Source organism: Ranitomeya imitator, chromosome 10 (genome assembly GCF_032444005.1).
Source record: "Ranitomeya imitator isolate aRanImi1 chromosome 10, aRanImi1.pri, whole genome shotgun sequence".
Lineage (NCBI taxonomy): Eukaryota > Metazoa > Chordata > Amphibia > Anura > Dendrobatidae > Ranitomeya > Ranitomeya imitator.
In genome coordinates, this window is record NC_091291.1 from 146,121,504 (window position 1) to 146,148,384 (window position 26,881).

At 47.6% G+C, this 26,881-nt stretch overlaps 1 protein-coding gene across 4 annotated transcripts in view; it reads right to left on the minus strand.

The window, feature by feature from the left end:
- Positions 1-26,881, minus strand: part of ETS1 (ETS proto-oncogene 1, transcription factor) — a 102,400-nt gene that overhangs the window by 55,088 nt on the left and 20,431 nt on the right. For all 4 annotated transcript variants that reach the window (XM_069741056.1, XM_069741057.1, XM_069741054.1 and 1 more), the window contains one exon: positions 21,438-21,561. In XM_069741056.1, coding sequence (XP_069597157.1) covers positions 21,438-21,561 — 124 coding nt within the window. The remainder of the gene's footprint in view (positions 1-21,437; positions 21,562-26,881) is intronic.

Here is a 26,881-nt window from a genome sequence, read left to right on the forward strand (position 1 = left end):
TTCAGCACGAGCGACATCACCGTTACTATAGATCCAGATCACCCCCATATAAATTCAGCACTAGCGACATCACCGCTATATAGAATAGATACACTGAGATAAGATTGTGTCTGCAGACCCCGATGCTTCTGTTTCTCAGCAGTTCTCTTGTTGGGCTCGTCTGTGGCTTATACTGAGGATGGAGAAGCAGCAGTATATTGACACTTTCATGCACATTACAGGGTTACAGAACGCGCCCCAGCTCCTTGGCCTCACACCCTCAGCCAGGTGTAGTCACGGTGAGGGTACAAGCTGGTTTTTGATGTGGCCTGGGCACTCGGATGACTTCTCCAGCAGTGACTGCTTTCTGATGTGGCCTCCATACTCAGTAGTGGTGTAGTACACTTGTAGTATTGGTGCTGTGTGTGATGCTGGAGGCTACTCTCAATGTGAACTGCAACTTGCCAAAAACCAAGATTCTTACAATCCTGGGAAACAGAGCCAGCATTTGGATTATCCAGAAGAGTATTGGGAGAATGTCATATGGTCTGATGAAAGCAAAGTAGAACTGTTTGGTAGAGACAAAACTCGTCATGTTCGGAGGAGACAGAATGCTGAGTTGCATGCAAAGAACACCATACCTACTGTGAATCATGGAGGTGACAGCATCATGCTTTGGAGCTGTTTCTCTGCAAAGGGACCAGGACGACCGATCCGTGTACATGAAAGAAAGAATGAATGGGGCCATGTATCGTGAGATTTTGAGTGGAGACCTCCTTCCATCAGCAAGGGCATTGAAGAGGAAATGTGTTGTGAATTCCGCTCTTGGCCTCCCTCCGGTGGTTGTAAGTGGCACTTTTGTGAGTTCTGCTCTTGGGCTCCCTCCGGTGGTTTTAAGTGGAATGGCTGCTCCTTGGATTTAGCAGTCTGCAGCTGCTTCCACTGATTGTCTTTCTGCTCGGCTATTTTTGCCTGGCTCTTTCCTTCAGCCAGTGCCACTTGTCAATGGTTCCTGGTTGGATTCTCATCTCTGCTTGGATTTCCCTGATATCCTGACCAGTTCAGCAAAGATAAGTCCTTGCTTTGCTCTTTTCTGTCCACATGTAGTGGACTTACTTGTCCTGTACATTCTAGGTTTTTTTGTCCAGCTTGTCAGTATGGATTTATTCAGTTAAGCTGGAAGCTCTGGGAAGCAGATTTACCCTCCACACCTTTAGTCAGGTGTGGAGATTTTTGTAAACTCTGTGTGGATTTTCTAGTTTTTTAATACTGACCGCACAGTATTCTGTCCTGTTCTATCCATCTAGCTAGACTGGCCTCCTTTGCTACATCCTGGTTTCATTCAACGTATGTCATTTCCCTCTCCACTCACAGTCATTATTTGTGGGGGGGCTGTCTATCCTTTGGGGATTTTCTCTGAGGCAAGATAGCTTTCCTGTTTCTATCTTTAGGGGTAGTTAGTTCTCCGGCTGTGACGAGGTGTCTAGGGAGTGACAGGAACATCCCACGACTACTGCTAGTGTTGTGTTAAGCTTAGGAACTGCGGTCAGTACAGGTACCACTTCCTTCAGAGCTCGTCCCATGTTGTTCCTAAACCACTGGTTCATAACAGAAACGTGGATGGGTCTTTCAGGGTGATAATGATCCCAAGCACACCACCAGAGCAATGGAGGAGAAGCTTTGTAAGAAGCATATGAAGGTCCTGGAGTGGCCTAGCCAGTCTCCAGATCTCAACCCCAGAGAAAACCTTTGGAGGGAGGTGAAAGTCCGTGTTGTCCAGCGACAGGCCCAAAACATCACTGCTCTAGATGAGATCAGCATGGAGGAATGGGCCAACATACCACCAACACTGTGTGCGACCTTGTGAAGACCTACAGAAACCGTCTGACCTCCGTCATTGCCAGCAAAGGATAAATAACAAAATATGGAGATGAACTTTTGTTAATGACCAAATACTTATTATCCACCATAATTTGCAAAGTAAATCTTCCCAAATCAGACGCGGTGATGTTCTGGATTTGTTTTCTCATTGTGACTCTCCTATTTGTGGTCGACGTATGATGTCCATTACAGGCCTCTCATCTTATTAGGTGGGAGAACGTGCACAATTGGGGGCTGACTAAATACTTCCTAACCCCCCCTGTATTTAGTGTCTCCTGCCACACAGAAGATAATGACGGCCTCTACCTCCATCATGTCGCTGGCACTTGCCGGGTAATTCTACTTAGTTTTCTATAGGAAGGAATAGTACGTCTAATGGGTGTCGTGGAATCACAATATCACTTTATACCTTATCCTTAATGTCAGAAATACAAATACACAGCTGGTAAAAATTCCGCCCCTGATAATTTCTTGTATTCACAGCCTTCAGGCAGCAGATGATTAGCATGAGATGATGATTGCCATAAATCTGGGCCCGACAGAAGGGTTAACCCCCGGTGGGTGAAGCGCACAGTTCCCACAGTTTGTAGAACCTTTCCCAGCTCCCCCTCACGCCTTGTTCCACAGAGGAATCTGCCCCTGCGACCGGGAGCGGAAACTAAAAATATCTCTGGGTTTATAAACACATCTTAATGAGAGCGGAGACGGCCGAAAGATGGAGGATGCTGCCGGCATGGATCGGTGCCCCCCATATCGGCCATGTGTATGGCCACATTCACACGTTCAGTATTTGTAACAAGGGTCCAGATGGATGAGGGTCTCACACATGTGGTCCCAGGCCGTGAGTTGTGCCCCCTCTATACAGCTTCCATGACTTTACAGATCCCGGCCCATCGGATGTCAAATAATCTGTAAGATTAGAGAGTAGAGGATGTGACCCCACTGCGCCCTATGTGGGCAGCATGGAGACTCGGGGTTACACTGGTGTCCGGAGGGCCACACCAGGGGCCACATCTTCTAACAGTTTGTATGAGCTCACAGTGTTCATGTGGGCGTCCTATAAATACAGTCTGGGAAATCAGAAAACACAGCTCCTGGGGTCAGGGATGATGGGAGTGATACTGTGTATGATGCAGGAGGAGTAGATTGTAAGCTCCTGGGGTCAGGGATGATGGGAGTGATACTGTGTATGATGCAGGAGGAGTAGATTGTAAGCTCCTGGGGTCAGGGATGATGGGAGTGATACTGTGTATGATGCAGGAGGAGTAGAATGTAAGCTCCTGGGGTCAGGGATGATGGGAGTGATACTGTGTATGATGCAGGAGGAGTAGAATGTAAGCTCCTGGGGTCAGGGATGATGGGAGTGATACTGTGTATGATGCAGGAGGAGTAGATTGTAAGCTCCTGGGGTCAGGGATGATGGGAGTGATACTGTGTATGATGCAGGAGGAGTAGATTGTAAGCTCCGGGGTCAGGGATGATGGGAGTGATACTGTGTATGATGCAGGAGGAGTAGATTGTAAGCTCCTGGGGTCAGGGATGATGGGAGTGATACTGTGTATGATGCAGGAGGAGTAGATTGTAAGCTCCTGGGGTCAGGGATGATGGGAGTGATACTGTGTATGATGCAGGAGGAGTAGATTGTAAGCTCCTGGGGTCAGGGATGATGGGAGTGATACTGTGTATGATGCAGGAGGAGTAGAATGTAAGCTCCTGGGGTCAGGGATGATGGGAGTGATACTGTGTATGATGCAGGAGGAGTAGAATGTAAGCTCCTGGGGTCAGGGATGATGGGAGTGATACTGTGTATGATGCAGGAGGAGTAGATTGTAAGCTCCTGGGGTCAGGGATGATGGGAGTGATACTGTGTATGATGCAGGAGGAGTAGATTGTAACCTCCTGGGGTCAGGGATGATGGGAGTGATACTGTGTATGATGCAGGAGGAGTAGATTGTAAGCTCCTGGGGTCAGGGATGATGGGAGTGATACTGTGTATGATGCAGGAGGAGTAGATTGTAAGCTCCTGGGGTCAGGGATGATGGGAGTGATACTGTGTATGATGCAGGAGGAGTAGATTGTAAGCTCCTGGGGTCAGGGATGATGGGAGTGATACTGTGTATGATGCAGGAGGAGTAGATTGTAAGCTCCTGGGGTCAGGGATGATGGGAGTGATACTGTGTATGATGCAGGAGGAGTAGATTGTAAGCTCCTGGGGTCAGGGATGATGGGAGTGATACTGTGTATGATGCAGGAGGAGTAGATTGTAAGCTCCTGGGGTCAGGGATGATGGGAGTGATACTGTGTATGATGCAGGAGGAGTAGATTGTAAGCTCCTGGGGTCAGGGATGATGGGAGTGATACTGTGTATGATGCAGGAGGAGTAGATTGTAAGCTCCGGGGTCAGGGATGATGGGAGTGATACTGTGTATGATGCAGGAGGAGTAGATTGTAAGCTCCTGGGGTCAGGGATGATGGGAGTGATACTGTGTATGATGCAGGAGGAGTAGATTGTAAGCTCCTGGGGTCAGGGATGATGGGAGTGATACTGTGTATGATGCAGGAGGAGTAGATTGTAAGCTCCTGGGGTCAGGGATGATGGGAGTGATACTGTGTATGATGCAGGAGGAGTAGAATGTAAGCTCCTGGGGTCAGGGATGATGGGAGTGATACTGTGTATGATGCAGGAGGAGTAGATTGTAAGCTCCTGGGGTCAGGGATGATGGGAGTGATACTGTGTATGATGCAGGAGGAGTAGATTGTAAGCTCCTGGGGTCAGGGATGATGGGAGTGATACTGTGTATGATGCAGGAGGAGTAGATTGTAAGCTCCTGGGGTCAGGGATGATGGGAGTGATACTGTGTATGATGCAGGAGGAGTAGATTGTAAGCTCCTGGGGTCAGGGATGATGGGAGTGATACTGTGTATGATGCAGGAGGAGTAGATTGTAAGCTCCTGGGGTCAGGGATGATGGGAGTGATACTGTGTATGATGCAGGAGGAGTAGATTGTAAGCTCCTGGGGTCAGGGATGATGGGAGTGATACTGTGTATGATGCAGGAGGAGTAGAATGTAAGCTCCTGGGGTCAGGGATGATGGGAGTGATACTGTGTATGATGCAGGAGGAGTAGAATGTAAGCTCCTGGGGTCAGGGATGATGGGAGTGATACTGTGTATGATGCAGGAGGAGTAGAATGTAAGCTCCTGGGGTCAGGGATGATGGGAGTGATACTGTGTATGATGCAGGAGGAGTAGATTGTAAGCTCCTGGGGTCAGGGATGATGGGAGTGATACTGTGTATGATGCAGGAGGAGTAGAATGTAAGCTCCTGGGGTCAGGGATGATGGGAGTGATACTGTGTATGATGCAGGAGGAGTAGATTGTAAGCTCCTGGGGTCAGGGATGATGGGAGTGATACTGTGTATGATGCAGGAGGAGTAGATTGTAAGCTCCTGGGGTCAGGGATGATGGGAGTGATACTGTGTATGATGCAGGAGGAGTAGAATGTAAGCTCCTGGGGTCAGGGATGATGGGAGTGATACTGTGTATGATGCAGGAGGAGTAGATTGTAAGCTCCTGGGGTCAGGGATGATGGGAGTGATACTGTGTATGATGCAGGAGGAGTAGATTGTAAGCTCCGGGGTCAGGGATGATGGGAGTGATACTGTGTATGATGCAGGAGGAGTAGATTGTAAGCTCCTGGGGTCAGGGATGATGGGAGTGATACTGTGTATGATGCAGGAGGAGTAGATTGTAAGCTCCTGGGGTCAGGGATGATGGGAGTGATACTGTGTATGATGCAGGAGGAGTAGATTGTAAGCTCCGGGGTCAGGGATGATGGGAGTGATACTGTGTATGATGCAGGAGGAGTAGATTGTAAGCTCCTGGGGTCAGGGATGATGGGAGTGATACTGTGTATGATGCAGGAGGAGTAGATTGTAAGCTCCTGGGGTCAGGGATGATGGGAGTGATACTGTGTATGATGCAGGAGGAGTAGATTGTAAGCTCCTGGGGTCAGGGATGATGGGAGTGATACTGTGTATGATGCAGGAGGAGTAGATTGTAAGCTTCTGGGGTCAGGGATGATGGGAGTGATACTGTGTATGATGCAGGAGGAGTAGAATGTAAGCTCCTGGGGTCAGGGATGATGGGAGTGATACTGTGTATGATGCAGGAGGAGTAGAATGTAAGCTCCTGGGGTCAGGGATGATGGGAGTGATACTGTGTATGATGCAGGAGGAGTAGATTGTAAGCTCCTGGGGTCAGGGATGATGGGAGTGATACTGTGTATGATGCAGGAGGAGTAGAATGTAAGCTCCTGGGGTCAGGGATGATGGGAGTGATACTGTGTATGATGCAGGAGGAGTAGATTGTAAGCTCCTGGGGTCAGGGATGATGGGAGTGATACTGTGTATGATGCAGGAGGAGTAGATTGTAAGCTCCTGGGGTCAGGGATGATGGGAGTGATACTGTGTATGATGCAGGAGGAGTAGATTGTAAGCTCCTGGGGTCAGGGATGATGGGAGTGATACTGTGTATGATGCAGGAGGAGTAGATTGTAAGCTCCTGGGGTCAGGGATGATGGGAGTGATACTGTGTATGATGCAGGAGGAGTAGATTGTAAGCTCCTGGGGTCAGGGATGATGGGAGTGATACTGTGTATGATGCAGGAGGAGTAGAATGTAAGCTCCTGGGGTCAGGGATGATGGGAGTGATACTGTGTATGATGCAGGAGGAGTAGATTGTAAGCTCCTGGGGTCAGGGATGATGGGAGTGATACTGTGTATGATGCAGGAGGAGTAGATTGTAAGCTCCTGGGGTCAGGGATGATGGGAGTGATACTGTGTATGATGCAGGAGGAGTAGATTGTAAGCTCCGGGGTCAGGGATGATGGGAGTGATACTGTGTATGATGCAGGAGGAGTAGAATGTAAGCTCCTGGGGTCAGGGATGATGGGAGTGATACTGTGTATGATGCAGGAGGAGTAGATTGTAAGCTCCTGGGGTCAGGGATGATGGGAGTGATACTGTGTATGATGCAGGAGGAGTAGATTGTAAGCTCCTGGGGTCAGGGATGATGGGAGTGATACTGTGTATGATGCAGGAGGAGTAGATTGTAAGCTCCTGGGGTCAGGGATGATGGGAGTGATACTGTGTATGATGCAGGAGGAGTAGATTGTAAGCTCCTGGGGTCAGGGATGATGGGAGTGATACTGTGTATGATGCAGGAGGAGTAGATTGTAAGCTCCTGGGGTCAGGGATGATGGGAGTGATACTGTGTATGATGCAGGAGGAGTAGATTGTAAGCTCCTGGGGTCAGGGATGATGGGAGTGATACTGTGTATGATGCAGGAGGAGTAGATTGTAAGCTCCTGGGGTCAGGGATGATGGGAGTGATACTGTGTATGATGCAGGAGGAGTAGATTGTAAGCTCCTGGGGTCAGGGATGATGGGAGTGATACTGTGTATGATGCAGGAGGAGTAGATTGTAAGCTCCTGGGGTCAGGGATGATGGGAGTGATACTGTGTATGATGCAGGAGGAGTAGAATGTAAGCTCCTGGGGTCAGGGATGATGGGAGTGATACTGTGTATGATGCAGGAGGAGTAGATTGTAAGCTCCTGGGGTCAGGGATGATGGGAGTGATACTGTGTATGATGCAGGAGGAGTAGAATGTAAGCTCCTGGGGTCAGGGATGATGGGAGTGATACTGTGTATGATGCAGGAGGAGTAGATTGTAAGCTCCTGGGGTCAGGGATGATGGGAGTGATACTGTGTATGATGCAGGAGGAGTAGATTGTAAGCTCCTGGGGTCAGGGATGATGGGAGTGATACTGTGTATGATGCAGGAGGAGTAGATTGTAAGCTCCTGGGGTCAGGGATGATGGGAGTGATACTGTGTATGATGCAGGAGGAGTAGATTGTAAGCTCCTGGGGTCAGGGATGATGGGAGTGATACTGTGTATGATGCAGGAGGAGTAGATTGTAAGCTCCTGGGGTCAGGGATGATGGGAGTGATACTGTGTATGATGCAGGAGGAGTAGATTGTAAGCTCCTGGGGTCAGGGATGATGGGAGTGATACTGTGTATGATGCAGGAGGAGTAGATTGTAAGCTCCTGTGGATAATAATGTTTCCTGGTATATATGGGATATCTATTTTCCAGGATCTGATATTTCGTCAGGTGCAGTGCTGTTCCTGGCAGTGAAGGGGTTCAGTCGAGCGCTTTGGCCGGGGGATGTGTGAGCGGAGGGCACTCAGGTGGTCCGTCTATGAATGGTGCCATCAGATCTGGTCATTCTGCAGAATCTTAGGAACAGACACAGATCCAGCACTGCATCAGTCAGAAGAGGCTGCAGATGGTGACGGCTGGAGGACGCCATAGATGCTGGTGGACATACAGCAGAACACACACCACATGGACCCTCAGTAGGACCCTGCAGTCTGTGTCCCCCTCTACACGTCCCTGTGCTGCTGGACGGGACACCTGGCAGCCAGAACAACAATGGTCAGGCAGGTGGAATGATGTGTAAGCTCGGTTAGAAATGACTGGTTGACATCGCAGCGGCCCCACAGGGATCAGTGGCAGCCTGTCTGCTTGGAGCGATCCACTACCAATCGTGTGGTACGCATGTTGGCCTATGTGAACAGGCTGTGAAATACCCGACTGACAAACATACAGGCAAGTGGCAGTCGTATAGGGCACGTGCCCACAATCAGGGTTGGTTCAGGCCTTCACGCAGCTGAATTTCCACATGAATCCGGCACCTCAGCGGTTTTCTTCATGTTTTTGTCTCTCGTTAGGTTACATCATATTTACAAAGATATACCGTAGATAGACATGGGATAGATAATAATAATAATCATTATTTTTATATAGCGCTAACATATTCCGCAGCGCTTTACAGTTTGCACACATTATCATCACTGTCCCCGATGGGGCTCACAATCTAGATTACCTATCAGTATGTTTTTGGAATGTGGGAGGAAACCGGAGTACCCAGAGGAAACCCACGCAAACACGGAGAGAACATACAAACTCCTTGCAGATGTTGTCCAAGGTGGGATTTTAACCCAGGACCCCACCGCTGCAAGGCTGGATAATAGATGGATAGAATAGAATAGAATAGATAGATAGATAATATATTAGATAGATAATAGATATAGATCATAGATGATAGATAATATATAGATAAAAGATAGATGATACATAGATAATAGATAGATAATAGATCATAGATAATTGATAGATAATAGATAGATAAAAGATAGATGATAGATAGATGATAAATAGATAATATACGATAATTAGATAGCTAATAGATCATAGATAGATCATTAATAGATCATAGATGATTGATAGATAATTGATAGGTGATAGATAATAGATAGGTGATAGATAATAGATCTATCTGGCCTCCCCAGCAGTTCACCCTACACTTGCCAAAGGTCCATAAAGAAGAATAAAGGAAGGCAGCACTCCATCAGTATTTCAGGTGAAAAAGTGGATTTTATTCCGACCTACATGGCGTGGCGACGTTTCCACTTTTTCACCTGAAATATACGGAGTGCTGCCTTCCTTTTTTTCTTCTTTACAGATAATACATAGATAGATAGTAGATTAATAGATAAATAGATAAATGAATGGATGGATAGATAATTGATAAATAGATTAATAGATAGATAATAGATAAATTAATAGATAGGCATGTAAAAGTTTGTGCACCCTTGGTGAGAATTACTATTACTGTGAACAGTTAAGCAAGAAGAAGATGAAATGAGGCCTAAAGTTACAGATGATGCATTTACTTTGTATTTTAGGAAAATATATTGTCATTTTTTACATTTTAATAACTGCAAAAAGGAAAATGGGCCAATGCAAAAGTTTGGGCACACTTGGAGATTTGTGTGCTCAGATAACTTTGACCAAGGTTTCAGACCTTAATTAGCATTAATTAGGGTTATGTCTTGTTCACTATCATTGTTAGGAAAGGCCAGGTGATGCAAATCTCCAGCTTTATAAACACCCAGCCTTCTCTAACCTTGTGCCAAAAAACAGCAGCCATGGGATCTTCTAAGCAGCTGCCGAGCACTCGGAAAATGAAAATGGTGGAGCTCACAAAGCAGGAGAAGCTATAAGATAGCAGAGCGTTTTCAAGTTGCCATTTCCTAAGTTCAAAATGTAATTAAGAAATGTCAGTTACCAGGAACAGTGGAGGTCAAGATAAGTTCTGGAAGACCAAGGAAAATTTCAGTGAGAGCTGCTCGTAGGATTGCTAGAAAGGAAATCAGAACGCCCACTTGATTACAAAAGACCTTCAGTAAGTTTTAGCAGATTCCAGAGTTGTGGTACATTGTTCTACTGTTCAGAGAATCCTGCATAAATATGGCTTTCATGGAAGAGTCATCAGAAGAAAACCTCTCCTGCATCCTCACCATAGAATTCAGCATCAGAAGTATGCAAAAGAAAATCTAAACAAGCCTGAGTGTTCCCGCAAGAAAAATTGACATGCTGCGGCTCGAAAAATCCCACCACAGGTAAGTTCACCAAGCGTAAAAAAGCACAGTGGACATGAGATTCCTAATAATGTGCTTATACTGTATAACGCAGCAAAAATATGGTGCATCCAGAACGCTAGTATTAGTGATTGTATTCACGCAGCCTTAACGATGCAAGTCGGCAAGTGTACACCCACCCGAAGTCTGACTGCCCACAAGAAGCACCAAGCTGTTTCCTGAAATACTCTGTGCTGCTTGGCCATCCTAGTCCTTACATAATGTAACTTTCAGATTGTGACTTTCCTCAATTTCCGGATACCTCTCCTTTAATCCTCTGTGCTGCTGGATTTCATCCCTAGAATCACATGGTTCTCTAGTCTCTGGTGTTACAATCTGGGCATGGTATAGCTGTATGTATGAGGCAGTAGCCTCCAGGACAGGCCTCAGAATCCCAGGGTCCGGCTGATCTGGGGTCACAGCTGATAAAACACAGTCCTATGAAGAAGAAGCAGCTGAACCCACAATCGTGTTTGTAGAGCGCCCACATACTTCCATACAACGAGGTGGGGAATGGGATCTCAGGATGGGGTCTGAGTATCTGACAATCTTTAATATTCGTACCAGGATGGTTCTGTTGCAGTGACGGAGGTGCTGTATGACAGGGTAATAGGGGATGCAGGCGGTCATCGGCGGACCTCCGGTGTCTTCACAAGCCCTAGTCACATGCCTATGGATTATCTCAGAATGGGAAGAACCCTAACAGGACAGATGACTGTGGACCGCAGCGACTCCCAGCACCGGCAGAGTTAATGCTGGGGAAGCGGTGGCAGCACAGGGCTCTCTGGCTTGTTTCAGCAGGGGAAGTGTGCGCTGGGCTGATTACAGGGAGGGCTTCCTCCTTTCCCATAACCTCCAGACCCCCAATGGCCTGAATGTTTACAACTGCCTGCCATGTTTCTCCCTTTATTTTAAGCTGTTTATTTTTGGGGAGGTGGGAGACAATAGATGGATGCCGCTTCTCTCTACGCCCAGACCCATCACCATTGCACACAGCCATCCAGAAGCACAGAATGTCCAGCATTAGGTTTCCATCACGGTTATATGGTCAAACTATATGAATCAATAGCAAAAGCAAATCTAAGAAAGTTTGTAATATAGCGTATCAGAGGGTCGTGCTGATTTCTCCACTTATGAGCCACTTCTCCCCCTCTAAAGTCTGCTGTATGAGATGAGCTGACTTGTGTCCACCCAGTCAGGGCATCAGGCCCCCAGTGTATTTGTGGGTTCTGCTCCCCGGGGATGGCTCTGCGACATGTGCCCACCCAGTCAGGGCATCAGGCCCCCAGTGTATTTGTGGGTTCTGCTCCCCGGGGATGGCTCTGCGACATGTGCCCACCCAGTCAGGGCATCAGGCCCCCAGTGTATTTGTGGGTTCTGCTCCCCGGGGATGGCTCTGCGACATGTGCCCACCCAGTCAGGGCATCAGGCCCCCAGTGTATTTGTGGGTTCTGCTCCCCGGGGATGGCTCTGCGACATGTGCCCACCCAGTCAGGGCATCAGGCCCCAGTGTATTTGTGGGTTCTGCTCCCCGGGGATGGCTCTGCGACATGTGCCCACCCAGTCAGGGCATCAGGCCCCCAGTGTATTTGTGGGTTCTGCTCCCCGGGGATGGCTCTGCGACATGTGCCCACCCAGTCAGGGCATCAGGCCCCAGTGTATTTGTGGGTTCTGCCCCCCGGGATGGCTCTGCCTATGCTGACAGATTTCTGCCACATCCTTGGTATCGTCTTCATCCACGATAAGTCGGCGTCCGTTCTACTCAATATCTGAACATCCATCGAGCAGAGACTTTTCTTTTCTGCAGACGAGTCCATCAGCCATGATCCTCTAGTGCTGCACTTCCAATATCCTTTCTTTACAAAACTGACCGCCATCTTTGTGGTTGCTCTTGTGTCACAGGTGTGATATACGGGGGTAAACATAAAAGTGACGGATTATAGCGTTCACATTCATCTTCCCAAAGGTTCACCGACTTCTCCATCACATGTCGGTGACCTATCATGGTCTCCAGGTGTGCTCGTCCATGTCCCCATCCATGTCCCATACTTCCAGCACTCCACACACAGACGTGTTATCCCCCCGCTTCTTTCCCACCAGCATCCCCCACTCCTATTCTCTGCACAGCTGCGCTGCTCCCAGATGAAGACTTTAATGGAGCCTTCTAAACACGGCACATCTGGAGAAGGGGCTCCAGAGTAAATGAATGGGCTGCGTGCAGTCATCCCAATGGCTGGGAAAGTCAGCGAGGAAGAAACCAGGGTGGAGGAAGAGCTTTCCACATGAATTTACTCCACCAGCACCGAAAGGGTCGCGGAGAAGCCGCTGCACATACAATGGTCCTCAATCAGCTCAGAACCAGCAGGAAAATACCCAAGAAATGACATGTAACCGCAGCTGGACGCGGAGAGCGCGCACCGACAATGCGCAGACCATGTACGAGGCGATAACCATAGGACCGCGCACCGACTATAAGCAGGTGGCAATGGAGAGCAATCCGCACCATATCTATCTATCTATCTATCTATCTATATATATATATATATACAGGTATATATAGACATCCGTCACTCCAGAATGTCTGATAATCCGGCACGAGTCATCAGCGCAGCATGCGGCCACAAGCTCCCATCAGGCCCCACTGGTTCGTATACACAGCAGGCTGGCCATAGATCAGAGGTCTCCGACCTTGTGGACCTTACCGGCCACATTGATAGGGGTTTACCCAACTTTCCGCTGCCCTGAGGCTTGTAAATGCTGAACACACTCTCCCTCGGCGGCTCCAGAGCTGCCTCTCTGCCGCTGCTCGCAGGGTTTGCTTACAAGCTGCATGGACACCTGAGCTGCACTACGCAGAGAAAAACCCTTTAAAACTACAGCTTTAGTCACAAGAAGCATTTAGTTACATGTAAAAACGGAGGCAAAATGTAAAGAAATACGGCAATTAAATCACAGATATTTATTGCACAGGTTGGCACACTGGCATCATACTATCCACATTGCAAACCACGGTTTAGTGATTCAGTGGCATCTGCTGGTAATCCAACTCTTCAGGCGCATTTACAAAGGCCAATAATCGGGGAAACATGCGTTCTGAATAATCGGCCTGGGTCGCACACCGGCATGAAGATTGTGCTTGTCGGCCCCCACTGCCGTGTGGAAAGCGGATGTGATGACAACAATGTCAGAATAATTGTATTTTTATACCCAATAAGCTGGGACATTTACAGACAACAAAGGCATCAGAGAGTCACAGACATCACCAGTTACAGGAGGAGCGAGGCTAGAAATTAATCTGATCTTCAGGGTAGTGCATTCCAGAAGGTTGGCGAAGCACGAGGGAATTATTGGAGATGGAGGTGCGAGGTTCTCATTTTAGAGGATGCTACTCTTAGATCAGTTGGAGAACAGAGAGGATGGGTAGGGTGATAGAGATGAGGGTTAGCACCACGGTGAAGCACTGGGGAGAGGACAGGTAGGTGGTAGATAGAGATGAGGAGGAGATGTAGGGTGGTGCAGCACTGTGCAGAGGACAGGTAGGTGGTAGATAGAGATGAGGAGGAGATGTAGGGTGGTGCAGCACTGTGGACAGGACAGGGCGGTGGTAGACAGAGATGAGGAGGAGATGTAGGGTGGTGCAGCACTGTGGAGAGGACAAGTAGGTGGTAGACAGAGATGAGGAGAAGATGTAGGACGGTGCAGCACTGTGCAGAGGACAGATAGGTGGTAGACAGATGAGGAGGAGATGTAGGGTGGTGCAGCACTGTGCAGAGGACAGGTAGGTGGTAGATAGAGATGAGGAGGAGATGTAGGGTGGTGCAGCACTGTGGACAGGACAGGGCGGTGGTAGACAGAGATGAGGAGGAGATGTAGGGTGGTGCAGCACTGTGGAGAGGACAAGTAGGTGGTAGACAGAGATGAGGAGAAGATGTAGGACGGTGCAGCACTGTGCAGAGGACAGATAGGTGGTAGACAGATGAGGAGGAGATGTAGGGTGGTGCAGCACTGTGGAGAGGACAGGTAGGTGGTAGACAGAGATGAGGAGATGTAGGGTGGTGCAGCACTGTGGAGAGGACAGGTAGGTGGTAGATAGAGATGAGGAGATGTAGGGTGGTGCAGCACTGTGCAGAGGACAGATAGGTGGTAGACAGATGAGGAGGAGATGTAGGGTGGTGCAGCACTGTGGAGAGGACAGGTAGGTGGTAGACAGAGATGAGGAGATGTAGGGTGGTGCAGCACTGTGGAGAGGACAGGTAGGTGGTAGATAGAGATGAGGAGGAGATGTAGGGTGGTGCAGCACTGGGGAGAGGACAGGTAGGTGGTTGATAGAGATGAGGAGGAGATGTAGGGTGGTGCAGCACTGTGGAGAGGACAGGTAGGTGGTAGACAGATGAGGAGGAGATGTAGGGTGGTGTAGCACTGGGGAGAGGACAGGTAGGTGGTAGACAGATGAGGAGGAGATGTAGGGTGGTGCAGCACTGGGGAGAGGACAGGTAGGTGGTAGATAGAGATCAGGAGGAGATGTAGGGTGGTGCAGCACTGGGGAGAGGACAGGTAGGTGGTAGACAGATGAGGAGGAGATGTAGGGTGGTGCAGCACTGGGGAGAGGACAGGTAGGTGGTAGACAGATGAGGAGGAGATATAGGGTGGTGCAGCACTGTGGAGACTATGGATAGGTGGTAGACAGAGATGAAGAGGAGATGTAGGGTGGTGCAGCACTGTGGAGCACTTTATGGGTGAGAGCAATGAGTCTACAATGTACTCTGTAGAGCAGTGTTCCCCAACTCCGGGCCTCAAGAGCCACCAACAGGTCATGTTTTCAGCATTTCCATAGTATTGCACAGGTGATGTAATTATCACCTGTGCAATACTAAGGAAATCCTGAAAACATGACCTGTTGGTGGCTCTTGAGGCTCGGAGTTGGGGAACACTGCTGTAGAGGATAGGTAACCACTGCAATGACTGGTACAAGGTGGATGATTCAGTGAAGCAGCTGGACAGAAATATGACCCTGGCTGCTGCATTCAGGATGTATTGGAGAATATAAAGTTTGGTTAGAGGGAGACCTATCAGTAAAGAGTTGCAATGGTGCAGACAAGAATAAATAAGAACAGTAAAAGTTTTTACAGTTTCAAAGGTGAAAAAGGTTGGATTCTGGAGATATTTTTAAGATGCAGGTGACATGAGTGAGTGATTGGTTGTAGAGATAAAGTAAATTTCTGTGTCAAATCTGTCCCTGAGACAGCGAGCGGGAAGTTATGGTTGACCCAACCCAAGGACATTGCAGTACTAGGTATAGGACAGCGGAGGGAGGAAACACGAGAAGTTCAGTTTTAGACAGAAGGAACACGTGATGTTAGAGACAGCGGGCAGACAATATGTAGACAGCATGGGTACAGAACTGTTGTGCTACTAGGTCCCTATACAATGGGGCTATTTACTAAGGTACAAAGATCAGAATTATGGCCTAAAGTGCGCCACGTTATGTGCTTTAGATAATGTCTTTACATTCCCGACAAGTTGTGTGTCCATTTTTGTGTTGTTGACTGGACAGTGAACAATCCACCAAATGCACCATCCAGCCTAAACCACTGTCATAAATCTGCCGCATTTAGACAATCTGGGCTTGTTGTAGCTATCAAAGCTGGTTATGGGCAGAAACCTGCCGGTGTGAATGCTCCTACAGTCCCCAGGATAAGCAGCATTGTACGTGGTGACAGTCCATATTAGTGAGAGAGTCCAGGCCGATATCTGTGGGTTCAATGACCGCTCATCCCTCTGCTGCTTCGTATCTATGGCCTCCTTAACCGTGGGGTCACTCAGCATTATGGTGGGATCACTCCCAGCAGCTCCTGCAGTTACCTGCCTGTATTTCCCTAGTGTTGGTCTGTACATTAGATAATGTTTTGTGGTGTTCTCCAGTTCTTCTCCTCCTGCTCCTCAACCTAGACCCCAAACTGTTCGCCCTGTTTTCTTGATATTTTACCATGGTAAAGATGAAGCTGTGAAGTCATGAATGGGACACAAAGCCTGAGTGTATGAAGCCAGAGATGACCCACTTCCAGTTGCCCCAGGCCCTTCTATACCCAGAGCCAAAATGATTCATAACCAGTGTTAATGAGCGAACAGAACGGCCCCATTCATGTCAGAGCCGGGAGCCACGGCGTAAAATGCAGCAGGCAGAAGTGAGGGGGCTGGACATTACACCAAAAAGAAGGAGAAGAATGGAGACTCTCAGAGATGGAGATGTGTGTCTTGTGAAGTCATGTGCAGCTGGATGGGAATCTACAAGGAATTGTCTGCTCCGTCACGTTAACTCCTATAGGCCCTGGAAGCTCAGTATCCGCTCACTCCCTGCAGCTATTCCTGAAGATTCCCTCCCGGGGTTAACCACAAGTGTCCAGGACTCTTCATGAGCTCAGTCTGCTGGTATCAGCAGCAACTATTGATTCATGGAGCAGCTCATTTCCCATAGCTTCAATGAGTCCCTGGCGAGAAAACGTCACGTGTAAATACAATGACTAATGAAGATCTGCAGGTCCTAGCGAATATCTCAACGTTCCTCCGAAGCAAAAGGAATCTGGATGCCGAGAGAAACTGCGAATTCTCTACTAAATACAAATGTAGGCCTGGGTGTATCTGCCTCATTCCTGTCACTATATACTCCAGCCAAGTCTGCTCTCACATGGATGGGGGATGGGTACCCAGCTTTCTCCATTCTTCACAGTGTAATGTCTAAAATGTGGGAAAGTTTAATGAGTTTTCCTGTGGAATCTGAACTTTCATACATGGATAGACAAAAAATAAAGAGAAACATCCATGTACAAAGCCTTGCAAAAGTATTCAGCCCCCTGGAACTTTTCAACCTTTTCCCACATATCAGGCTTCAAACATAAAGATACCAAATGTAAATATTTGGTGAAGAATCAACAACAAGTGGAACACAATTGTGAAGTTGAACGAAATTTATTGGTTATTTTACATTTTTGTCTAAATTCATAAACTGTAAAGTGTGGCGTGCAATATTATTCGCCCCTGTAACTTAATACTTTGTTGCGCCACCTCTTGCTGCAATTACAAGTCACTTAGGGAATGTCTGTCAGTTTCGTACATGGAGAGACTGAAATTCTCGCCCGTTCTTCCTTGGCAAACAGCTCGAGCTCAGTGAGGTTTGATGGAGATCGTTTGTGAACAGCAGTTTTCAGCTCTTTCCACAGATTCTCCATTGGATTGAGGTCTGGACTGTGACTTGGCCATTCTAACACCTGGATACGTTTATTTGTGAACCATTCCATTGTAGATTTTGCTTTGTTTGGGATCATTGTCTTGTTGGAAGACAAATCTCCGTCCCAGTCTCAGGTCTTTTGCAGACTCCAACAGGTTTTCTTCAAGAATGGTCCTGTATTTGGCTCCATCCATCTTCTCATCAATTTTATCCATCTTCCCTGTCCATGCTGAAGTAAAGCAGGCCCAAACCATGATGCTGCCACCACCATGTTTGACAGTGGGGATGGTGTGTTCAGGGTGATGAGATGTGTTGCCTTTACACCAAACATATCGTTTACCATTGTTGCCAAAAAGTTCGATTTTGGTTTCATCTGACCAGAGCACCTTCTTCCACATGTTCGGTGTCTCCCAGGTGCCTTGTGCAAACTTTAAACAACACTTTTTATGGATATCTTTGAGAAATGGCTTTCTTCTTGCCACTCTTCCATAAAGGCCAGATTTGTGCAGTGTATGACTGATTGTTGTCCTATGACAGACTGTCCCACCTCAGCTGTAGATCTCTGCAGTTCATCCAGAGGGATCATCGGCCTCTTGGCTGCATCTCTGATCAGTCTTCTCTTTGTGTGAGATGAAAGTTTAGAGGGACGGCCGGGTCTGGGTAGATTTGCAGTGGTATGATACTCCTTCCATTTCAATATGATCGCTTGCACACTGCTCCTTGGGATGTTTAAAGTCTTGGAAATCATTTTGTATCCAAATCCGTCTCTAAACTTCTCCACAATAGTATCACGGACCTGCCTGTTGTGTTCCTTGGTCTTCATGATGCTCTCTGTGCTTCACACAGAACCCTGAGACTATCACAGGGCAGGTACATTTATACGGAGACTTGATTACACACAGGTGGATCATATTTATCATCATTAGGCATTTAGGACGACATTGGATCATTCATAGATCCACAATGAACTTCTGCACTGAAAGTAAAGGGGCCAAATTATATTGCACGCCCCACTTTTCAGTTTTTGAATTTCCACAAAAATGTAAAATAACCAATAAATTTTGTTCAACTTCACAATTGTGTTCCACTTGTTGTTGTTTCTTCACCAAAAATTTACATTTGTATCTTTATGTTTGAAGCATGATATGTGGGAAAAGGTTGAAAAGTTCCAGGGGGCTGAATACTTTTGCAAGGCACTGTATACTAATAAGAAACTTCACAAAAGAGGGAAAAGCTTATTAGGCCATTATGAGATTGGTACATTCACATCCCTTGGAGAGCTGTAGATTGTGGCTGGCATGGCATGCTGGGAGTAGTAGTTTCAGGACTATTGAAGAGAGGAGCTTGAAGCCCTCGGTGGAGATGTGGGTGGTGTACGGCCATGAGTGAAGTATTTAGCAGGCTCAGACCCTCCAGTGCCAAGAGATGCTGGGAATGAAATAATTTACATATTTCCCACTGCGCCTAAAGGAAGAGAGCGGAGATCTGGAAAAGTCAGGGAAGGAATTGGCTGAGTTATAAATAGGATAAAAAGAAAGGAGGAAATTCCTGGTATTTGGCAGGAGCCTGAATGAATGACTGTGAATGAGTGTGGAGCGTATGAATGAGTGTGAGCGGCCCGTGTCAGTCTATGACTAAATGCTATCTGCGTGCTGTGGCCCAGGGTGGGCTCTCGCTGCCGATCAGGGGAAGCCTCTTCGGACCTGTGAGAGGACGAGCAGCGCGTCCTACCACTGATTGCTGTCCTACCACTGATTGCTGTGCGTGGGGTGTGCGGGAGACAGCATAAAGGCCAGGAGGAAGGACGGAGAGGACAGAGGGCTCCCAGAGCTTCGACTGCACCTAAAGACCGGAATCATATCATTCGCCAACACTCAGGACAATACACTTCAGCGCTGTCAATGTCTCCAGACATGTAAATCTGATATGTGATGTCATAAAGATGAGCAAGTGCACAATTTAATGGAAACGGCACTTTTGCGGGGTTTTTGTTTTATTTTAGATGGTTTGTAAATAGAATGTACGGTAAATAGTTTGTAAATAGAATGTTGCAGAGTTTGTATTCTACATCCTGGATGTATCAGTGATCGGCCAGCGCTCGCCGCCTGGTCTGTAACAATTACTGCTCTTCTCCTCCGCAATAATCTGAGACGATTTATGAGCAGATGAAAGTCGATTGTGATTGGGTCATAAATCAGCGTGGAATAGAAGATTACCAGCAATCCATTAGTCACCTCGTTCTCTGATAAGATCACACAGTCTGCTATGTACAGTGATACATAGAAGATACAGAACACAATATGTTCTATCAAACCCACCAAACATACATGCATCTAAAGGTACCGTTCCTCTGTATACAGGATCACCACACAAGGGCTAAGAGATTATTACTGATACATGCAGCACAACGACTTGGGGGGGCCCCGTACTTACAGGGTGTCGTTATACACAAGGACCTCTCTTGGGCCTTGGTCTACACAATGAGCCTAGTGGATCCTAGTGTGGTAGGTAGCACACTGTCTATCATGACAACTGTGGAAATTACACATCAGCCTTTGACGTCCCACACACAAAACCAATGAAGTGTCCTGTGCAGATGAGTTATCACTTCTACAGCCCAATATATTGTCTTCGGTAACCTCCAGAGCTGTGCTCAGAGTGCTGCAGGCTGTCCTTGGAACCAGACCCGATTACTCTGCACGATCCCACTTGCTCAGTAACGGGCACAGGAACATCAGGGTGCCGGGTTTCCAGATGTGACTGAAGGATCTATGCTGCAGTCCTCTGCCCTGTAAGGGCTTGTGCACAAGGTGCAGATTTGGTGCAGAATATAATCTGCAGCGTCAATTCTCAGTGCGTTTTTACCAGCACTTTTCACAATTGACCTCACTCAAACTAGTCAAAAAACACAGGGCAAAAATGCATCAAAAACGTGCCAAGGGCTGCAGAAGTGGAGCGGAAATTCTACTCAACGTGTGAACATCGCCCAAGAGTTGTCAGAGGGAGATTCTATAAACGGGGTTTGCTGTGCAATATGCCACCGAGTATTAGCAGATTTAACTCCTGCAGATTGTGTCGCAGGGACACGAGGCTCAGACACCGACAAGATCACAGCTCTCACAGCAGAGGTAGAAAGATGAGTAAAACTGAAATCGGCTTTTATAGCGGGAGAAGTGAGTCATCGGCCACCCAACGTCAGCGCACAGACAACAACTCCCATCATGTCACCGCAGGGTCTCATCCACTGTACCAGAGAGGAAGGATACATGTCGCTATTAATTATATCTTTACATATATATACTAATAGTGGCCACACACAGCCATCACCCAAGGCAGTTAAAGGGTTAAAGAGGAAGGACCTTGTATAAAGATCTTCAGACACCCCATGACAACACTTCCCGCTCCTGTACTCTGCAGTGTTGTCTTAGGGGCAAGGATTCAACGTTTAGTATTTCTTAACATGAGTCTATTAAATAATAAATCGGGGATGAAATCATAGCAAATAATAATGGATGATCGCCTATAAAAGGGGCAAAACTAATACCGAGAGAAACATTTGACCGGAGATGATATAGGGGGGTCAAGGGTCTGTGATAGCGTCTTATTACTTCTACATGAATATCACAGTGATGGTCACCAGAAGCTGAGCTGCACTCGGCTAGTGTCCGTCTATTGTACAATGACCACACAAAGTACCAGCACTGCAGCTGTTGTCAGAGGACGACTGATCTGCAGCAGCTTCCTGGTGAGCATCTTGTGCTCTCTGTTATCAGCATTCCTCCAGCCACACATGAGGCACAGACCTGCTACATCTGGACACGGCACCTCCTGGATTGCTAGATCTTTCCACAATGGACGGCTCCACGGATTCGGATTCTCATGCATTGGAAATCCATACGGGATGTAAGGATCCGGAAAATCCGAGTTCTAAAAATACAGAAAAATCGGTCATTAAAGGGAACACTCTGTCCAGGGGCCACGCTATAAGACACATTACGGGACCACATGTTTTACCAGCTGACATTCAGAACTGTGTCTACCGACTTACCTCCACCTCTAACCAAAAATCTAGACAGAAACTGTATCATTTGGAATGGCTGTGTCCACTCTGCTTTATTAAGATTTATTTTTTTTTACAAATTAATACAGAGACATAGTATAATGATATATCTAAGACACATTAATGACACATAGAAGTCTTGAGTTACAAGAGAACATAAATGTAACATTAGTAAATTAGCAGATTATGCTGTGAAGGAAACACACCCGATAGGGTCCCTCACCATAGTACTTATAAATCCAGAAGAAAGGAGGCAGAAAGAGCAGGGTAGGAAGGATATAGAGGGATATAAAGGAAGGGACGCATAGAACCAACCCGCTCCACTCAGCCATCAAAACCGCTACTGAAACATTTTATGGAAATCAGATCAGTCCTGGACCATAATCCTGACACTGCAGACCTTCAGCCGTGAATTCTTCAACTCAACACTAACCAACCATTTCAGAATACCCTTCCTCTATGGGGGGAATCTGCCACGAACCAATGTCTTGGGATCACTGAACGAGCTGCTGTAGTACATACATTACTAATCCTGAGTTACCTCCTGTATTATCCTCCAGAGCTGCACTCACTATTCTGCTGGTGCAGTCACTGTGTACATACATTACTGATCCTGAGTTACATCCTGTATTATACCCCAGAGCTGCACTCACTATTCTGCTGGTGCAGTCACTGTACATACATTACATTACTGATCCTGAGTTACATCCTGTATTATACCCCAGAGCTGCACTCACTATTCTGCTGGTGCAGTCACTGTACATACATTACATTACTGATCCTGAGTTACATCCTGTATTATACCCCAGAGCTGCACTCACTATTCTGCTGGTGCAGTCACTGTGTACATACATTACTGATCCTGAGTTACATCCTGTAATATACCCCAGAGCTGCACTCACTATTCTGCTGGTGCAGTCACTGTGTACATACATTACATTACTGATCCTGAGTTACATCCTGTATTATACTCCAGAGCTGCACTCACTATTCTGCTGGTGCAGTCACTGAGTACATATATTACATTACTGATCCTGAGTTACCTCCTGTATTATACTCCAGAGCTGCACTCACTATTCTGCTGGTGCAGTCACTGTGTACATACATTACATTACTGATCCTGAGTTACATCCTGTATTATACTCCAGAGCTGCACTCACTATTCTGCTGGCGCAGTCACTATGTACATACATTACAGTACTGATCCTGAGTTACATCCTGTATTATACTCCCAGAGCTGCACTCACTATTCTGCTGGTGCAGTCACTGTGTACATACATTACTGATCCTGAGTTACCTCCTGTATTATACCCCAGAGCTGCAGTTATTATTCTGCTTGTTGGTTAAGGAATCCATCAGAAACTGTGTGAACCAACACCCCCGTTGTCGTATGCGTGCACTTAGATTACAGTGATGGCCTGTGACTTTCTCGGCTGCAGGACCAGATCTGGCTACACGTCTTCTCCATCACACCGGTGTGTGCAGCAATGAAACTTTCATTAACACAGAAGCACTGGGAGAACACAAGACGCGGCTTCCTGTTGTGCGGCAGCTGCACAGACGTCTCTTCTGCAGGTTACAGTAAAATAGGTCAGAGCGTAGCTGTCTGTACCATAAATGACTGTAGAGCGAGAAGCTTCTGGGATTGTCCCATCCCTCCTCTGTATCTACTATATAATTGTCTAAGGGTCACTTCCGTCCTTCTGTCTGTCTGTCACAGATATTCATTGGTCGCGGCCTCTGTCTGCCATGGAATCCAAGTCGCTGATTGGTCGCGGCAGCCATGACATGCAGCTGGCGAGACCAATCAGCGACGGCCACAGTCCGATAAGTCCCTCCATACTCCCCGCAGTCAGCGCCCGTGCCATACTCCCCATAGTCAGCGCCCGCTCCATACTCCCCACAGTCAGTGCCCGGCGCCCGCTTCATACTCCCCGCAGTCAGTGCCCAGCGCCCGCTCCATACTCCCCGCAGTCAGTGCCCGGCGCCCGCTCCATACTCCCCGCAGTCAGTGCCCGGCGCCCGCTCAATACTCCCCGCAGTCAGTGCCCGGCGCCCGCTCCATACTCCCCGCAGTCAGTGCCCGGCGCCCGCTCCATACTCCCCGCTCCATACTCCCCGCAGTCAGCGCCCGCTCCATACTCCTTGCTCCATACTCCCCGCAGTCAGCGCCCGCTCCATACTCCCCGCAGTCAGTGCCCGGCGCCCGCTCCATACTCCCAGCAGTCAGCGCCCGCTCCATACTCCCTGCAGTCAGCGCCCGCTCCATACTCCCTGCAGTCAGCGCCCGCTCCATACTCCCCGCAGTCAGCGCCTGGCGCCTGCTCCTTACTCTCCGCAGTCAGTGCCTGCTCCATACTCCCCTCCAGTCACCGCTCACACAGGGTTAATGGCAGCGCTAATGGACGTGTTACTATTGATGCTGCCTATGCGGAACCAATAGTAAAAAGATCTAATGTTAAAAATATTTAAAAAAAAAACAAAAAAACCTGCTATTCTCACCTTCCGTAGTCCGACGATGCGCTCGTGCCTCCCGCCAGCTTCCGTTCCCAGAGATGCATTGCGAAATTACCCAGAAGACTTAGTGGTCTCGCGAGTCCGCTAAGTGATCTTGGAATGCAAGATGGCGGCAACCGCGCGCATATCGCCAGAGGTTCGCTGGATCTACGATGGATCCCGCCGGTGCGTGAGTATATAACCATTTTTCACTTTAACTATTTTTTTTAACAGGGATATGGTGCCCACACTGCTGTATACTACGTGGGCTGTGTTAGATACCGCGTGGCTGCTATATACTACATAGGCAGTGTTATATACTGCGTGGGCTGTGTTATATACTACATGGCTGCTATATACTATGTGGGCTGTGTTATATACTACGTGGGCAGTGTTATATACCGCGTGGCTGCTATATACTACATAGGCAGTGTTATATACTGCGTGGGCTGTGTTATATACTACGTGGCTGTGTTCTATACTGCGTGCTATATACTATGTGACCACTGTTAGATACTATGTGGGCTGTGCTATATATTACGTGGGCTGTGTTACATACTATGTGGGCTGTGTTATATACTGCGTGGCTGCTATATACTGTGTGGGCTGTGTTATATACTACGTGGGCTGTTATTTACTGCGTGGCCTATATTAACGCATCGGGTATTCTACAATATGTATGTATATATACATATAGCAGTCACATGGTATATACCACAGGCCACGTAGTACTCCTATATACTACGTGGCCTGTGCTATATACTATGTGGCTGCTATATACATACATACATATTCTAGAATACCCGATGCGTTAGAATCGGGCCACCATCTAGTGTGAATATATTTTGCTCCGTGGGATCGCTATATATCGGGTCAGCGATGGTCCGTTCAGCTGTGCGGGGCTGGCGGAGCCTTCATGCAGTGTATGATTGTGTATAGCAGAGGTCCCCAACTCCAGTCCTCAAGGCCCACCAACATGTCATGTTTTCAGGATTTCCTTAGTTTTGCCCAGGTAATAATTGCATCACCTGTGCAATGCAAAGGAAATCCTGAAAACATGACCTGTTGGTGGGCCTTGAGGACTGGAGTTGGGGACCTCTGGTGTATAGGACCTGGGTGAGAAGACAGTCGGGCAGGACAAGACTCCAATCCACACGTCCAACCCTGAAGCTTCCACTGAGATAAGAAGCGCCAGCAATGTCACCCTCCTATTAAAGCCCGAGCCACATAGTGCTGGCAGGTTGTGTCCCTCTGCTGTGACAGCATCATTACCAGGTGCAGATCTGTAACCGCACATGTCAGCCATAAAGACGGTAGTGACAACAGCAACTTCACATATTACAGGAACCGATACAGCACAGAAACCTGCACTCATTCACCGATCTCACCGAGAACACAGTGTAATATCTGGTACAAGAACCCAGCACGTCAATGGTTAACGCACAGAAAATAACGACCAACCTGAGCCAGGAGATGACTGATAATAACGCTTCACATCTGCACTCACTGTAGTGGAGCAAGGAAAGTGTTGGTTCCAGCAGTGTGGAGCTGTGTTAGCAGTCATCACTGGAAACTATTCCGTGGACTGAGAGAATGCACAAGGCAGCGTCACAGTACAAGGATAAAGCACACAGAGATGTCACAGTACAGGGATAATGCACACAGCGACCTGTTATGTTTGCTAATGACAGGTGTTATGAAGGCAATCCAGAATCACAGTGTGCTTAGCGATCAGAGCGCACACAGTGATCTGACAAATACCCAAAAATACAAGAACGAGCTCTGAGACGTGGAAACTCTGTAGACTGCACACCTGATCCTATCCTAAACACAACTAAAAGCGGCTGTGGATTGCGCCTAACAACTACCTAGGCAACTCGGCACAGCCTAAGAAACTAGCTAGCCTGAAGATAGAAAAATAGGCCTGACTTGCCCCAGAGAAATTCCCCAAAGGAAAAGGCAGCCCCCCACATATAATGACTGTGAGTAAGATGAAAAGACAAAAAGTAGGGATGAAATAGATTCAGCAAAGTGGGGCCCGATATTCTAGGACAGAGCGAGGACAGTAAAGCGAACTTTGCAGTCTACAAAAAACCCTAAAGCAAAACCACGCAAAGGGGGCAAAAAAAAACCACCGTGCCGAACTAACGGCACGGCGGTACACCCTTTGCGTCTCAGAGCTTCCAGCAAAACAAAAGACAAGCTGGACAGAAAAAAAGCAACAAAAAAGCAAAAAGCACTTAGCTATACAGAGCAGCAGGTCACAGGAACAATCAGGAGAAGCTCAGATCCAACACTGAAACATTGACAAGGAGCAAGGATAGCAGCATCAGGCGGAGTTAAGCAATGAAGCAGTTAACGAGCTCACCAGAACACCTGAGGGAGGAAGCTCAGAAGCTGCAGTACCACTTGTGACCACAGGAGTGAATTCAGCCACAGAATTCACAAAAAGTACCCCCCCCTTGAGGAGGGGTCACCGAACCCTCACCAGAGCCCCCAGGCCGACCAGGATGAGCCGCATGAAAGGCACGAACAAGATCGGAAGCATGAACATCAGAGGCAAAAACCCAGGAATTATCTTCCTGAGCATAACCCTTCCATTTAACCAGATACTGGAGTTTCCGTCTAGAAACACGAGAATCCAAAATCTTCTCCACAATATACTCCAATTCCCCCTCCACCAAAACCGGG